The sequence below is a fragment of the Aythya marila genome, assembly GCF_965140915.1.
Source record: "Aythya marila genome assembly, chromosome: 4".
Lineage (NCBI taxonomy): Eukaryota > Metazoa > Chordata > Aves > Anseriformes > Anatidae > Aythya > Aythya marila.
This window is the reverse complement of record NC_139045.1, coordinates 51740455-51757370: the sequence shown is the minus strand read 5'-3', so window position 1 is coordinate 51757370 and position 16916 is coordinate 51740455. Positions and strand designations below refer to the sequence as shown.

Here is a 16916-nt window from a genome sequence, read left to right as displayed (position 1 = left end):
TTTTCTCACACAAAAATGATGGATGAGTCATCTGTACCTCTTTACATCAAAGCTAGGAATAACAGTATGGGTTATTCCAGGGCTGAGCTAGTATATTTATGCTGTCTAGGAGTTGCATCCTCCTTGTCTACATAAAAATCTCCATCTCTGCCTTTGGTTTTGGAATCCATTCAATAAGAAAAGGAATGATGCACCTTATGTGTTCAATGCACATGGCTCTTTAATTTAAAGAAACAAAGATTGAGTGTGTAATGAGTAATTAACTACTCAGAGTTTGAAGATGAAAGTACCAAAGTTCTAGATATTATTAAGTAATGAAGATATAGCTGAAAGCATAGTTCCAATTATGTTAGGTAATTTAGCAGGGAAACAGGGTCCTTTATCTCTCAGTGTTAATACAGAACTAAGTAGTGCTATAACTTGAAAACATTCCTGTTCATCACTTCCGTGTATTGAGTGATAAGGCTCTCTGTTGTTGCGGAGCAAGGACCGAGTCAGCACTTCATCAGCATTTTGTCAAGCTAAGCATTGCTCAACTTTGCTCTTTGTCTCATTCAGAGACTTGTGGAACATTCATTAGCAGAAGCAGAGTGTTTTGTGGTCCTGGGGGTGAGTATGCTCACTGCACACCTGAAAAAATTATTTGCATTTTCTTTGACTGTGAAGTACAAATGACAACTTCAACTCATTACAGAATAGCCTGTTTTTATCTCAACCCAGATGAGTAATATCTTCAGGTAGTATTTAAATAGTATAGAACAGTGGGAAAGAAAAAGGGAATCATTTTCCACATAAGTGGCAGAAGTTTGGAAATGAAAGTTATACATGCCAGGAGGGTGCTGGTTTCCCAGTTTTGCTCAACACTTCTTGTGAGTTTCAAGATGCCAGTGCATATCATTCCAGTTGCCATTCACAGGAATAAAGTAAAAGATTAAATTACTTTTGACAGGTAGCTTATTATCTGCCAAGCATAAAAACTCCAGGGTATATCCCAAATCAAAGTAATATTCATTCAAATTTTTCCTCTGGTTTTCATAGAATAATTTAGATTGGAAAAGACCCATAAGATCATCAAGTCCAGCCATTTGATAGAATAGGAAGGTAAATTGTGAAGAATGGATTACAATTTAGAATTTTCTCTACTGCTGCTACTTGCAGTTCAGAAGTGGCACCAGCAACTTAATCCGTTTATGCTATTGCTTTTTTTCAGCTGTTCTGAGTGAGCAGTAGTTCTATTGTGTAAGACAGACTGATTTTTGGTCAGTCTGTAATTTTCATAATTAAAGGTAAGTTATCACCTGACTTAAATCTAACTGATAAGCGCTTTCCTTGATATTGGTTTGTACTTACACAGTATCTTTAACACTAGAAAAATTAACCTTTTCAGCACTAGTGCAATGTCATGGACTATTGCGTTGTTTCCTGATTTTTATTTTTTTGTGTGTGATATACTCAAGGCAAGTCTTAGGAAAACAGAACCATTCACCACACACAGCATAGGTTGACCAAGAAGACAGAAGCATATAATATCATGACCAGGTTCCCACCTGATAAACAGTTTGTTCTGCAGTCAGCAGTGTGATGAATTACATTTGTAAGAAGCTCAACAGGCTAGAGTTCATTTTCATAGAGCAGTAATGCCTTTTAATTAAACAAACTGTAACTGACATTTGGGAACTGCTGGAAGAATCACTATGTGAGCAAACTGCACCTGGATGTGTTTAAATGTAAAATGATTGTCAGAGATCCATGTATGCTTTATTACACTATTATTAGCATCTATCAATCTCTCCAGCAGTGTAAGGTTACAAAGGGGATATTTTAGAAAGGATGAGTGAGGGACTGGTGAAAGACTGGAGAAAGCAGAAAGAGTGATTATTTATTCAAGCAGAAATCAACCTGCCAAAATAGGAAGGAGTAGCAACCTTTTCTTTTAAAATTCATCTGCCTGCCAAAGAACAATAAACAGGGTTTTCCAAAGCTGCTGCCAAAAAGAAATGGGCTGGAGTAGACACGGTCATTTTCATGACAGCAATTTGCTGCTGATCAACACAACCCTGAAGTATGAAATGTTCCACCGGGGGAAGCAGCAGTGATTACAGACAGATGGGACCAGCATGCTCAAACCAGGACTCAGAGCCATGCTGTTTGCTGACTTTTTCACATGATCTGTGCTCTAAAACAGCTTAATCTTTATCTGCCCACCCTCAGAAAGTCTTGCTTTGCTTCACTTCTGGCTAAGGCCATCCTTACTTATAGGATATTCTCAAACAGGACACAAGCTGTACAATGGAGAGACATGCTCTACATGGAGAGACAACTCAATATTCAAATATCTTGAACAGTGTGATAAACATAAGCAAGAATAAAAGCTGTTTTATTTCTGAAGATAGGATTTGAGACCTAAACCTGTTTAAGACAATTAAATTGTGCTTTTATTTTTTGTTTGTTTGTTTTGTTAGTAATTCAGGGTGACATCATGGGAAGTGTAAATAAACCTTAGAATTAACCCCAGCATTTGAATAATTAGCAGAACAAGATGCTTCTACTCATGACAGGTAATCATATTTGAAAAATCATACTCATGTTATCAGAAAGCAAGGCCCAAAGGAACTTTACTGAGAGTAATATAACATGCAAGAAAAATAATTAGCAATTCTAAATATTTTGTGAACACAGACAAATATAATCAACTCTAGGTAAGTTTAACATTTCTGTTTGGGCAAGTGGTGAAACACTAAAGACTAGTCACAACTCTTTCAAGTTGACCTATATGCTCTCTTTTATTTTCAGCCCATCTTCTTGTTTTGACTAGAACCAGAAAAAAAAAAGAAAGGCTCAGAAAAAATAAGCACATAAAATCAGAGTGTTTTTTAACTTGAGAAAAATTGCATTTTATTGAAACTCCATTCTCATTTTAATCTGTACCTCCCTGTTCCCAGTGATAAGGAGATAAAGGTGAAATAAAGAGAGAACAAATGTTGAATAATAATTCTTTTCCATACTTCTAGATATAACTTTTAGTACCAAGTAGTGTCCTATAAACGTTAAGCAATAGGAAATTAAATGGTGTAATCTAGGTCAAATCTTCTTCTAAGAATAAAGACTAATTCTTAGATATCCAGGACTTGTAAATTTTTTAGAATTTCATAATTAATATTAACATTATTTTCATGATCCATCTGTGATCCATTGTTTGAGTTCTCTGGTCTTCCACATTATTTACAGAGGTATCTTTCGGTAGGCAGATGCTATGCAGCTCCAGTCATACATTCATACATTTTTCATTTACGGATGGCAACATTTCTCTAAGTGATATGCAGTAGAGCAGTAGACTTTTTTTTTTTTTTTTTTTTTTTTTTTTTTTTTTTTTTTTCCTCTCTTACAGTAATTAATTTCTGTTTCCAAGATGCTTTAGAGACGTAGCAATGATCTTCCAATTTGCCTGTTCTCTGTTGTCTGTCAGCAGACACAGAAAATTGGTAGGAATGATATGTTGTGAACCACCATTTCTGTTTTCACACTTTATTTGATTTCCCAATTTTCCAGATATTTAGAAATGTTTATATCTTTTGCATGTCAAACGAATGTTGCGTAAACCGTTATGCTGTTCTGCCTCTCTTTGAAGTAATAAAATCATAAGCCATCACCAAGATAACTTAATACAGTGAAAGTTCATGCTAAAAGACTTCCAAATGATTCATGAAGCAAAATAATGTTATACAATTTTGTAGGCATTAGGGCTGTATACAGGCATGTCACAACACAAGCTATGTCTTCCAGAAATAATGTTCTTGTAGAAACAGGAGGTTTACAGCTTAAAAATACCCATATTTTATCCTCCTCTATGGGGAGTTTTCTTCCTAACTTTGTTGTATCTAGAAAAAACTCTAGAATAATTTTCAACTAGGACTTCAGTCTGACAACAAGAGAATTTGAGGTTTTGGAAAAATTTTGCAGCTACTACATTTTAATTTTACTATTTTTTTTTTTTTTTCTCCTCAGAATTTCTCTGGCACAGCCTACTTCTTAAGACATACTACTCAAATTTAATTATTATTTCTTTTATAGAATAACAACAATGTGAGATATATATGCATATGTATATTTATGTTATGTATCTCCAGAAGCAAACCAGAGAGCTTATATCTCCTGTAAGACTGTAACATAATTTTGTAGAACTATAGATTTCAATTTCCTGATCCAGCAAATACATCAAAGAGAAGTTGTTTATAATGCCACTCAGACTGTTCAGCTGAAAGCCATTTATCAAACATAGCAGATGATCAAATGTTAGTAAAATTAGCTTATAACTCTTCTACCACTGCACCTGTAGAGAACAATTATTTCCCTGGTTGTATGTAAGGTTACAGTTAACTACAATAAATCTTTCAACATAAAATAGGCACATAAAGGAACATGACATATCTTATTGCCAAAGAAAATTATTGTTAGGACAGGTGTTGCTCTCTGCATGATGTGTTCTGTATAGGTTAACGCAGGTATTAAACATGTTCTTGTTAAACATACTCTAAAACATATATTAGAAGTAAAACCTATTTTGGAAATTGTAGCATTTCCCCACTGAAATTTTGTTTTGCTGGAAGAAAAATCTTTTAGAAGTTAGTGCTGCTCATTGTCTCAAAAGATCCACTTTGTAAATATTATATTTGTAAGTAAAATAATACCACCACTTTTGTATAGGAAATCTTGGTCCTCTGAAATGATTGATCAGGAAAGGTAAGGTGAAGAAAGTTTAAAATAGGTGATTTAAGTGAGAGAAGTTTTAAACTTTCTTTACTTTCACGTTCCCAAACAGTTCATTTCAGAGATGATGTTACAGTTATTTAGTTAACAAATGACAGAACAAAACCGTACTATACAATGGCACAGCTATAGAAAGTTGAGAAGCTATCGAGCTCTTAGCGAAGATGAAGATCAACATCAGAAAAAACAAGTGTACCTTCCATTTGCTTTGAGGCCACTTTGTTCAGCCAACAAGCAAACACTGTATATAGTAAAATAAACACACTGAGAAACTGTCATGGAGCTTCACTCAGGTGAAGTCACTTCATGGATATGCACTGAAGAAAATGATGGTCCTAGGGTTGCAAAATCATTCTATGAGACTTGTTTCCAATCAAGTGATAAATATTTCTCCTTATCATAATGAATTCTAGGAACTACTGCAGTTTTATTCAGTTTATAATTTGAATGTCTTTCACTTGGTGCACAGCATTCTTTCCACCATGTCTCCTCATACTGACATGAATCCTGGTTGTCAGTTTGGACTGGCTAAAAAACTCCAAATGTATCTATATCATTAATAAAGCAAATTGATATAAAATAATCATCCCAGAATGATGCTTTGTGTGGTTTATGATAATTGATATACTCAAAGAAACTAAAGTGATCAGACAACACTTAAACTCTGATTTTAAGTACTACTTAATTCTGGAAACATCTGTCACTAGAAAATCATTTTGTAGGTGAGATCATAGTAAGTGTGAAAGGTTTCAGGTATCTGTTTTTGTGTAAGATCCCATAGCACACTTTGTAAATAAAGGGGAAAGTGTTTCTATACCTTGCTGAAACTTGGTTTGGATATTACCTGACTACTGACTTAAAATTGCAATAGAAGTTCTTGGCTATAAATAAACATTATTTTTGAATGGTGACTGTATTGGTTGATAACAATTTTCTGATATTAAGTTCTGTGGATACTGCTGTATCTTAATAGATAGTGCTGTAACTTAACAGATTGCACTGTCTGGAGTTAAGTGCCAGATGTTTCCACTGTGGATGCAGTCATAAAGACTTTGTACTGGCAGTGGAAGTTTCAAAATAATTAGCAGTCTAAAGTCAGTACAGGCCAACTGTAGCAAGGTTACTTGTGGGACAATTTGTCTAGCTCTACTACTTTATTATTTCTCTTGTGCATTCTAACACTGTATTTATCTTGGTGTCTTTATTATGTTGATGAGCGGAGAAGGAGATGCTAAGAAACAATCACAGAGATCTCTGCAACAGCTTATATATATATATATATATATATATATATATATATATATATGTATATATATATATATATTTATATATATATATATAAAGATAAGATCTACCAGGCTGATGAAATCTGTAAGGTGCAGAAGATAGAAACACTCATCTAGTGTAAACAACTAAACTATTACCTGTTCTAACCTGTCCCATACCCCAGACTACCTAAAAGCAGCTGCTACAAGACAATCTAGGTACAATTTTTCTGTCTTCAGGCCTCTTTCACCAAAGCCAAGAACATTTAAAAGCATTGTATGATGTTAAATTATTGTTGGACACTGCTACCAAAGAACCTTTTTCAAACAACTTCTAGTGCCTCGTGTAAACTACTGAGGGCAAAACTATTTTTGGCTTCTTTTGCTTCTTCCCTTTCAATATTTGTGGGCAGTGAAACTGTGTGACAATGAAATCCTTTTCTTTTCTTGCAAACCCATTCAACATTTCCAAGTGAGACTTCCCAGAAACTCTCTCCCTGTTCTTCTGGAAGGATTTCTTGGAGATATCGAATTGGTAAGCATGAAGAGAGAGAAATAAAGAGTGAGTGAGCAAAAGAGGAAAACAAGCATTATGTCACAGTGAGGTTTCTTCCAGGGAGAATTCCAGGATAGATTAGAATTACTCACAGAAATTATTATTATTATTATTTTTTCTAATTTTCAAAGGCCTCATTTATTCCTATCGTATGCAAAAAGGAATAAATACATTAATAAGAAAATACTGATAGGCATCCCAAAGTATGATAAATAACATCCAATTAGGCATGGACAGACACTGCTCTTTTTTTTTTTTTTTTTCCTACAGATTTGAACACTCTATTAAATTTTGCACTGGCTGACTTCCTTAAGTAAATCAAATTATATTTTATATATTCAAATATATATTCAAAATATATTTTATATATTCAAATTTCATTTATTTATTTATTTATTTATTTTTAAACCAGAGTCAGTGCAATGCAGTTTTGGCTTTAGAAAGTACATGCAAACAGAGGCATCAGGGTATAGCAGAAACCATGAACCTGAGGGAGATAACTTGTTCTGTTAGCTGGAGTAGGGTCACCTGAGAGCAGGCTGTATGAGTGTGTGCAGGAAGAATGGTAACAGGAACATTGGGAGGTGAGCTCAGATGTAGTCTTTGTACTTCATGAACCCTTCATGAACTTCATGAATAGCTGAAGCATTACAAAGAGTTGGGAGAAGCAGGGTCACACCCTGTACTCCACTGCTGTGATATTGCAATTATTTTTTCTGGTTTGAAGTGAAAACTCTGACACCTCCTGCACAGCAGTCTGTGCTGGAGAGTATGTGGGAAAGCCTACAGTGGCAGAAAAAATACTATGTCGTGTTATTTGAGGAACAGAAAGGGTCACAATGCACTTATACATGGTGTGAGAGGTTGGACAGGCCTCCTTTTGTTTTCTGAGTACTCAGTCAACTGACTTTTTTTTTTGTCTTTTTTTTTTTTTTTTTTCCCCATAAAATGAGGCTTGGGATTCTTTTGGAAGAAAGGAACTATATAAAAATCACATGTAACTTTATTACTATTTTTGTTATTTTCATCTGAAATCACAATATTGACATATGATCTGAGAAGTAAAAATGAATTACAGACATCTGTAAAGAAACTATACATATGCCTTAAGCATAATGAAATCCTGTATCTATTTTATATTGCTGTTGATGAGCAATTTTGAAGATGCCAGCTTTAGGGAGGTAAAAATGTGCTATTTTACAGTCTGCACTATATGGTGGATGTATAGGCAAGAGAGACAAGAATTGCCCGGGAGCTGGAAGATCAAATAATTCAGTTTCCTGCTGGATCTCAGCCTTTCTCTGTAACTGTGACCAGCTCCTCAGAATTAACTAGCCCTAAAACTGAAACAAATAAAAAATTAGATGCTTCATGCCAGTTTTGGAACATGTAGTCAAGCAGAAGAACAGGTTCTTCTGTACCGCTTTTGGAAATGGACATATTCCTAGGGCTGCTGTTTGTGGAGGAGCAGAATGCCAGAAAGTAGGCAGACAAAAGGCACACAAGTACTTGTGCTATTTTGAAAACTGAGATAAACAGGGACTGAACCAATTTCTTGAACACAACAAAACTACTGTCTGTGTTTGAGACTGTTCCGGTCTCTCTGTCTACCTAGTTTAGAGGTGCAGCTCTTGATGCTGTCATTTGTAAATTGGTATTGATACATCTTTTCAGCTTTCTCATGGTTATGAGTATGATAACTGGTGATATAATTTCACTGTTGCAATGACAAGGTGTCACAAACTCCAAGTCCTACAGTTATGGTCCCTGCAAGTACCAAACCAGATAAGAAAAAGTGTAGTGCTATCAAAGTGATACTTTTAAGAGAAGGTCAGGACATGATTTGATTCAAGTATATGACCTGCTATGTTTCAGAAAATTAGTCTTTATTTTACAGTGCACTACTAAAATGCATAGATTCTTGTATTTAATAAAGTTTGAGTTCTGAATTTTCCCAAATGTTGACATAGTGCCAGGTCCTTGAAGACAATGTAAACAGAACTACCAGCCTTAACATAATAGAGCACTTTAGAGAGTGCTTAAATTAAAAAATAAGTGAACGCTGTGCTTTTGCTGCATGAGCCTATGGAGGGTTTGAACTACAAACAGTGAAATGGAACAGAATGTGATTTTGTACTGAGAGTGCACACCGTGACTGTTTGCAATTCCTTCAGTATGCATAAACAGACCTTACCTGCCAAGGAAAAATATGTTATTTTGGAACATGAGATCCATTCATTGCAAGAGGTCTTATGTCCTGGGAATCAATGCTTTCTGAAAAATGCCATTACATCTTTAATTTGAAATAGACAACCAACAATGACAGACCAAAGGGACTAGTTCACAACTCTATTAGCACTGTACAATGCTGTAGAGTTTTCACTAGACCACAAGTCTTCAGTCTCCAGCCATCTCTTTCAAAGAATGTTACACATCTTCATCTAAAGAGTTTCCTGGTGTCTTTCATTAAATACTATGCATTTTGGAAAACACGTATGCCCTGAGGAAATGTCATGTAAAAAACAAATAAACAAACAAACAAAAAAAGCAAACAAAAAACATTTTGGTGATTGTTTTTTATGTTAACTTTTCAGAAAGAACACATTTATATTAGTACACATTTAGTATAGATTTTGGAAATCTTTTAAAAGTCAAAAGACAGTACAAACTTTTCAATCTTGAAGAAATTAAATGTTTATTTTGTTTTTCTGCTAAATTTCTTCAACAGTCAGTCATAGTTGCCATCCCTTCTGAGTGTAAAATAAAAATGAAAATCCAAAACAAATCATCATTAGAAAACTACTGTTAGACCACAACTTTTCTTGCCAATTTTTGATACTGATTCAAGCCCTAAGTTATGCAATAACAGTTTTGAATTGAACAGCTTAATTTAAAACTTGTAGATATGCAAACATATATAAATATATATGTGCATGCATTCATGCATACATATATCTATATATACATCTTTTCTCTTGTACAACATTTTCTTTAGGTCATGAATGTTGCATTTACTCATTGAAGCATCTTTTGGTGCAGGGTTTGTAATGTACTTTAGATTCCTTTTTCAGCCAACTTAGTGGATAAGAGATACTTTGCTGGTCTGATAGTATCTAATTGCAAAGCCAAGAGGTGCATATTTCAGTAGAACACTGTGAGATGTTGAAAGACGATATTTTGAGACAGAGAAGGGCATATCAGCCATTGATTTAGGTCAATGAAGCAATTCACTATTGCATGAATAAGATTAGTTGAATGTTATACCTGAACATAGTAAAAATCTTTTAAAATCTCTTATGTGATAAAGGCTGGCATTAAAATTTGGGCTTTTGACAAAGTATTATACAAGCCCATTAATCTTACCAGAAAAAGATTCTGTTTTTACTAGAATTGAGTTGCTCATATAAAGTAAAATAGAGCTGGTTTTCTTTGCTTGCTTGTTTTTTTTGTCATTGGAAACAAGTACTTTAAAAGTGCAAATTTGCAGGTGACACCACCATTGAAATAAATTATATATGAGTATGAATATAAATAGATATTCTTTTCACACCAATGAGATTAAAATACGCATTTATACTTCTGTCCAGAGGGAAGATTATAAAAAACAAACAAACAAACAACAACAACAACAACAAAAAACCAAAAACATCCCCTGATGACTTTCAAAATGTTGCTGTCACAGTTTTCTTTTACAAGCAAATGAAAATGAGGCTAACAACATGGATTCTTCTCCCTGCTAAGTTTGTCTACTCGCTTGTACACATGGTCATATACAAAGGCTTTCGAAAAAAAAAAAAAAAAAAAGGAATTATAACTGCTTAAGAACAACCCCAAGGTCTACCAGTGGTCCTTACACAAGTAGAAAACTGTCAGCTTGGACCACTTCCTCTGCTCTGAATTTGACCAGATCCCAACTGTGCTGCAAAAATATCCATGATATGAATTTTGGTCCAAAGAACCACTCAAAGTCAGCAAGGCAGACATAAAAATGTCATAAAAGATATTAAAATCTTAGCCTTGGGAAAACAATTTATGACAAATATGCTGAAGAAATAATCTAGTATTATTATTCCATAATTCATTTTATATTTTTCCCTCACAAATAGGATTGTGAGTGCTATCTACACAGACTGGAGTAGTGGTCAGGGCCAGCATAGATATGTGATAAGCAGAGGAAACGGACTTTTTTTGCTGCTACTTCAGTTGCAATGGGATTTTGAAGCTAGGTTTAAGATACATTGGGGCAGATCTGAGCCCACAGACATCTACGGAAATTTTACAATGTATGAATTTAAAATACTTTCAGAAGTACCATGGAAACTCCTGGCTGTTACGCAATATTTTCAGAGCTATTGAGATGTCTGTTATTATTGTTGTGGCAGCTGTTGTATAGAAAAAGTAAATTCTCAAATAAATTTTGAGTGTGAGTCCCAAATATTTCATGATATTTGTGCAGCTCCAGCAATATGCCTTGCTTAAAAAAAAAACAAACAAACAAAACCAAAGTTTTTGTTTGAAACAACTTGGAGATTTGTATATTCCATAACATATTTGCTGTTGAGTACTTTCATTGGCTACCAGGATTTCTGTTTAAAAAAAAGGTTCAAAATGTCATATATTAGTGACCTTGTCTCTGCTTTATTGTTTACTACATTTTGTTTCACTGTCTGTATTTTCTGTCATATTTCTTGCATTATGATTTCTACATTTAGTTTGTACTGCTCGAAATTTGTTGGTACCCAACAAATTGTTTTTTGCTTTATCTTTTTTTTTTCTGTTGTTATTTCTGTCTTTTCATCTCTTTTTTCAGTCTCCTACATCCCTTCTTTTTGCTCTTTTTTTTTTTTTTTTTTTTTTTCTTCTTTTTGTTCTGAGAAATAAAAAAGAAAAAAAAAAAAGGCATAGAAAAGGCAGCAGTTCCTCAATCACTTAGTGGCATCTGTGTCATTAAGTCATGTAGATTATGTTGCTGCTGTTGCTGTCTACTAGATGGTCCCAAGTCAAATTTAAGCTGTTCAGACTGACACAATAAAACATCCAATGACTTTGTATGCTTCTTTGGATGTTGGTAGCACAGTGTTATTAACTTATGAGCTGTAAATGATGCAGAGCACTGAAACTAAAGCAGGTTTATTTCCATCTGCAGCCTTAAATCTCTTCCTTGACAGTCTTTCTCTATGGACACCTTCTCTGAAACACACTCTTGGCCCATGTGCAAGAGACTTTCTTAATTTGTTACAAAAAGTTGCTGCCTCTGGCCAAATGGTTTTCATAAGCTACAGGTTTCAAGGAGAATCCTAGTTAAGTATAAGAGAATGGTCAATGTAAGTCACTCCAAATCTTTTGGTTTGTACATCTGTCCAACATCCACAGCCTAAGCAAAATTTTGTCATGCCCATTAACATGAGAATTACCTTCTGTTTAAATTCAGCTCAAATTTTCTATGCAAGTATGAGTCATACAAGATGATTTTAATTTGAAGTTTGTTATATTAAATTGTAATATTCATTTTAAAGATTGCCTTTCTATTCATTTGCTTACTTTGCTTGCCATTTATTATGTTTTTGCAACAGTTCCAGCCTAGGAAGTTCCTTTTCCTAGGAAGGAAAAGCAGAGGATTCAAACATTATTCTGCTGATTTATTTCAAGAGCATATTCTATCAATTAAACGTTACAGGCTTTAGCTGTTGAATAGGATAGAAAAATAGAAATTAACATAGATTCTCATTAAGGAAAAAAAACACACATGTAAATCCCTCTAATTATCTTTATTATTATTATTTTTTTATTAATTACCAATGTGGTTCAGGAAAGGTGAGAGGAAGGATTTTCTCTGGTATAATAAAGTCCTGCCAAGGATAAATTATGTGCATTTTTAGCAATGAAAACAAGGTATTTAATAAAATTTCCCTAAAGAATTTTTTAATCATCAATGCCCTTGATATTTCTTCGCAGAGCAAACAAGAGCTATTCTTCACTGCCACATCAGGGAAAAATAATGGAATAAGTGTAAAAGTGACTCTGTGTACACACCTTCCACTTGATATCTTTCCAGATTACTTTACAACTTTCCATTTTTCCATGTCTTCAGCTGCTTGTTTGTATGCTACAGGGACACCACAGCCCTGATGCTTTGCTAGATAATGACTGTCTGTATCTCTTCTGCCAGCCCCTGCTGTCTGGGAACAAACAGCATTAAAGATTAGAGCTATGAAGCAACACGAATTTCCATCCTGTTGAATGGTTTTCCACTTCAAAATGTATTTTCACTCCAAAGAGGAGAAAACAATGAGTATGTGAAATTATCTTGTGAAAGAATATTTTAAGACCTCCTTTTGGTTACTTCTGCAAAGGATGAACTCATCTTCCTTCCATGCACAGTTACTACAATATTCGGCAGTGTCTAAGTAGATTACTTGTCTTTTAAGCAGAGGACAAGCTAATCCTTTCACTTGGGATGTGTGAATAATATTCTGGAGAAGAGTCAATTTGCAGTAGAGATATAACAGATTTTCAGCACAGAAAAAAGACTAGAGAAAAGTAGCTCTCTTTTTGTAACATTATTTATAACATTTATTTTTTTTTCCTAAAATGAAAGCTCTGAATTCTATTCAAAGAGAAATAAATACTGACGTACGACAACATGCTTCTTTCCTAGGATGGCAGATGGAAAATAGGTAAATTACATATATCTGCAAATAAACTTCCAGTGATCTGTAAGTGATCTATAAAACTCACGTGTTCTTCTGAGAATTCTTTGCTGTACATTGAACCATGTAGAAATCTTTTTAAATAGAATATGCTTTCAAAGAAACATTTTTCTTCAATTTAAATAGTAAGATAAATCATGACCATATTATTTGACAAAATCTCCAGTGGCTTCTACCCAGTTTTGTCTTTACAATTATTACATGACATGGTTCAAAAGTATCCATACACCCATCAAGCTTTGCTTTGCATAGATTGCTACAGTGCATTATAGGTATCTTTACTTATTATTTTCTAACTTGTGGTTTTACTCCTGGAATAGCACTGAAATAATGAAATTTCCATTGCAATATAGTATAGATAACCTTGGGAATGTCATACTAACTTTTAGAAAAGCAAGGATTTCAGCTATTCATTAGTACATAGTGTCTTTGATTAGAGCAAAGATTCTCAGGATTTTTTTTAAATATACTGTTCTCTCTTGGACAAAATAACCCCTGTAGTATTTACACTCCATATTTTTCTTCATCGTAGAAATGAAATATGAGGTATAAACTTATACCTATGAAGAATTGGCCTGCATATTACGGGCCAATATTACTTATTACAGTCAATGGAACTGTGTCTCCTAACTGCAGTGAACTTTGATTTGGAGACTGAGTACACACAAAATACACTTTTTAATGTTGGCTGGATTTTAGAATGATTTTTTAGGTCCCCACTAAAAAATTAGTGATAAATCTGTCCTCTCTCCAATCCAGATCTAGCTCAGCATGGAGATAAATTATTCTATGTCAGCGTTGGTTCATGGATGTGATAGAGCTTTTAGCATTGGTTCTTTCTTGAAGGTTCTTTAGCATTGACCTTGCTGAAAGGAGGCTGTTAACACCTTAGCTATCAAGTCTGGACTTCATCTGGATACTACAGATTGTGTTTGTATAAACGCAAGGAGTCACTGTTGTAACAGAATCAGGCAGTTTTAAAAACAGTGGGGAACCCTGCATTCAAGTTTCTGTTGTTTCTTTGAAGAATTTGTGCTTTTGCAAATGAAATGGGTTTAACCCAAAGCATTGTGTCTTACAGCTTGGGGAAGGTTGGTGGATCTGTATACAGTACAACAACAAAAGAGTGATGACTTACTCAAGTTTGGAAGCCCACCAGTTCTAAAATATGTCTGTTTCTTGAAAATGTTGTACTTGATTAACTATCTCCAAAGCTTTCCAAAAGAAGTAAAGTTTGCACCTTACTTTGATAAGCAGTTTAAATTGCCTTAAGGTGGTGATTACAAACACTTAGTTCCTCACACTCCATCTTTACATTTCAATAAAGTACAGAAAAGATTGTGTTTCTCTTTTTTGCTTAAATAATATTTTTAATGAAATTATTCAGTATGTGGATGTTACAGCAGCCAGAAAAAAAAGAAAAAAAAGAAAAAAAGAAACAAAAAATCTTTTAACACTTCATATACTTAACACTTCATATACTGCAAGTGGAACTTTTTTTTTTGTTTCCTTTCCAGGTGTCTTCAGTGCCAGAATTTGGCCGTATAATAATTTATACTACCAGCCTTCGTGTGGTGAGAACCACTTTTGAAAGATGTGAACTGGTTAGAAAGATCTTTCAAAACCACAGAGTTAAATTTGAAGAAAAAAATATTGCTCTTAACAGTGATTACGGAAAAGAACTAGATGAGAGATGCAGGAAGGTGTGTGAAGTTCCCTCCCTCCCTGTTGTGTTTATTGATGGCCATTACCTTGGGGTAAGTAAAACATGAGACTATGAAGTCTGTAAGAACAGAAGAAAGTCATTATGTTTTTATGAAATCGTTTGCAATGCTGGAATGATGGGAACAAAGACAGAGGCCCCTTTGTGGGATGTGTTGTACCCATCCACACTGGTAAGTTTGTTGTAAAGACACAACAGAGCTGGAGAGAGGCTTTCAGGAGGGGAGTAAGATGTAGTAATGCAATGGAAGTGATGCTGTGTTTCTAAGAAAAGAATTCATCTTTGTAGTTGAAACCATGGAAATCTAGAGAAATAGAGTTTTTTTCCTCATGAAAACCTATGTGTATTATTGACCCAGGAAAATTAACACACAAAACATACCTGTCACTTAGTAATAACTCTTTTGGATATTAGAATGTCTAACAGCTTCAAGTTTAAGAACTTAAACATGCACTGAATTTTATATAATGTAGTCTGTATTGGGCAACTATAATCAGTGGAACATTGTTTTAGGTACAGGATTGGTTAATACTTAAAATCTAGCAATAAAACCAGCCTAACTCTGCTCTGTTGTGAGACATAACTCCAAGTAGAAAATTATAATAAAAATTTGTACATTGGTACTCTGTGTCTAAAACTGCACCTTTGTATTAGGGACAACCTGTTCTTTAGAAATGTGTCTTTCATAAACTGAAAAATCAGAGTTTAAAAGCAAATAGGTTGGGATCTCAGAAAAGGTATTTGTCTCAAGTGTTGAAGAATTAGCAATTAACACCAACTGCAAGACCATGATTTGTGGAGGCAAACTGTATTTAAACACAGCAGGGTTATTTTGTTGGTATTGCCTAACGCTTTCATTTTTATAAAAGATTTAAGTAATGGAATAAAATGCAATCAACAAACAGCATATAATTGATGCTGGGGCTGCAAAGACACTCAAGCACACATTCTTCCCTTCCTTTCGTGGCACTGGCAGGACTCTGTCAAACTCTTAATGCTCTGCTTAGGGCTGGTTTCTCTGAGCAGTCCACTTCACCAGACAACACTAGTACTTGCAGAATGGGCCATGCGCAGGGTATTAGCAGACAGAGAAATTTAGTTCAACATAGAGACTGCTTTTATCAAATCCAGGAAACAGAGATGTCTCCAACCAGCCAACAACAGAAGTCCTTCTTCTAGAAAAGCCTAAAATTCACCAGGATTCAGACTAAGATTTGCTTACCCAACTGTCATGTTAAAGAAAATAATAATTAAAAAAACAACACAATGAGTTATGACCAAGTCCAAGAAAATCTCACTGTGATCAATTTTGTCAAAATAAATCATGTAAAATACTGAAATGTATTGACTAAATTATTTGCTAAGCTCTAGCTGATGCCCAATTACAGTCACTTTGGTGTGATGGATGGCCCATTAATTCACTGCCACTTTTTTTTTTAGAAGACCATACGAAACTTGTCTTTAACAGATGAGCAACAGTGTAACAAGCAATACAATTTTATTAAAACTATTTAATTATTTTATGAGATATTTAACAGACATATAGGAAGGAAGGAAAGTGAATTAGGAAGCTAAATAAATGTGGGAGAGATATCAAACTGTCAAACTACCTGCTGACACCATTGGTTAAAAATTGAAGAAAGAATGTAGTGTTCTGGTCTACACACATTTATTACAGCATGGAAGCTCCATTCATATTGTTTAAGACAAGAAAAAGTATCTGTTGATCTGGTAAAAAACAAAATTGGCCAAAATCAAATCACTGTGGAAGAGAAATAAGTTGGAGGACAGTTTGCATATAAGGAAGGTTACAAATGTTTTACCAGTCTTTCAGGATCTGGCCATGAAGCAATCACTCCCCAGCTATTTCTATGCCTCATGGATGTGACATCTTA

The 16916-nt window shown here is 34.4% G+C and overlaps 1 protein-coding gene across 1 annotated transcript in view; it reads left to right on the top strand.

Moving 5' to 3' along the window:
• The window catches only part of GRXCR1 (glutaredoxin and cysteine rich domain containing 1), a gene marked incomplete at both ends in the record, with an annotated part of 37718 nt that overhangs the window by 11701 nt on the left and 9101 nt on the right, over positions 1-16916 (top strand). The window contains one exon of the mRNA XM_082758636.1: positions 14816-15055. Coding sequence (XP_082614762.1) covers positions 14816-15055 — 240 coding nt within the window. The remainder of the gene's footprint in view (positions 1-14815; positions 15056-16916) is intronic.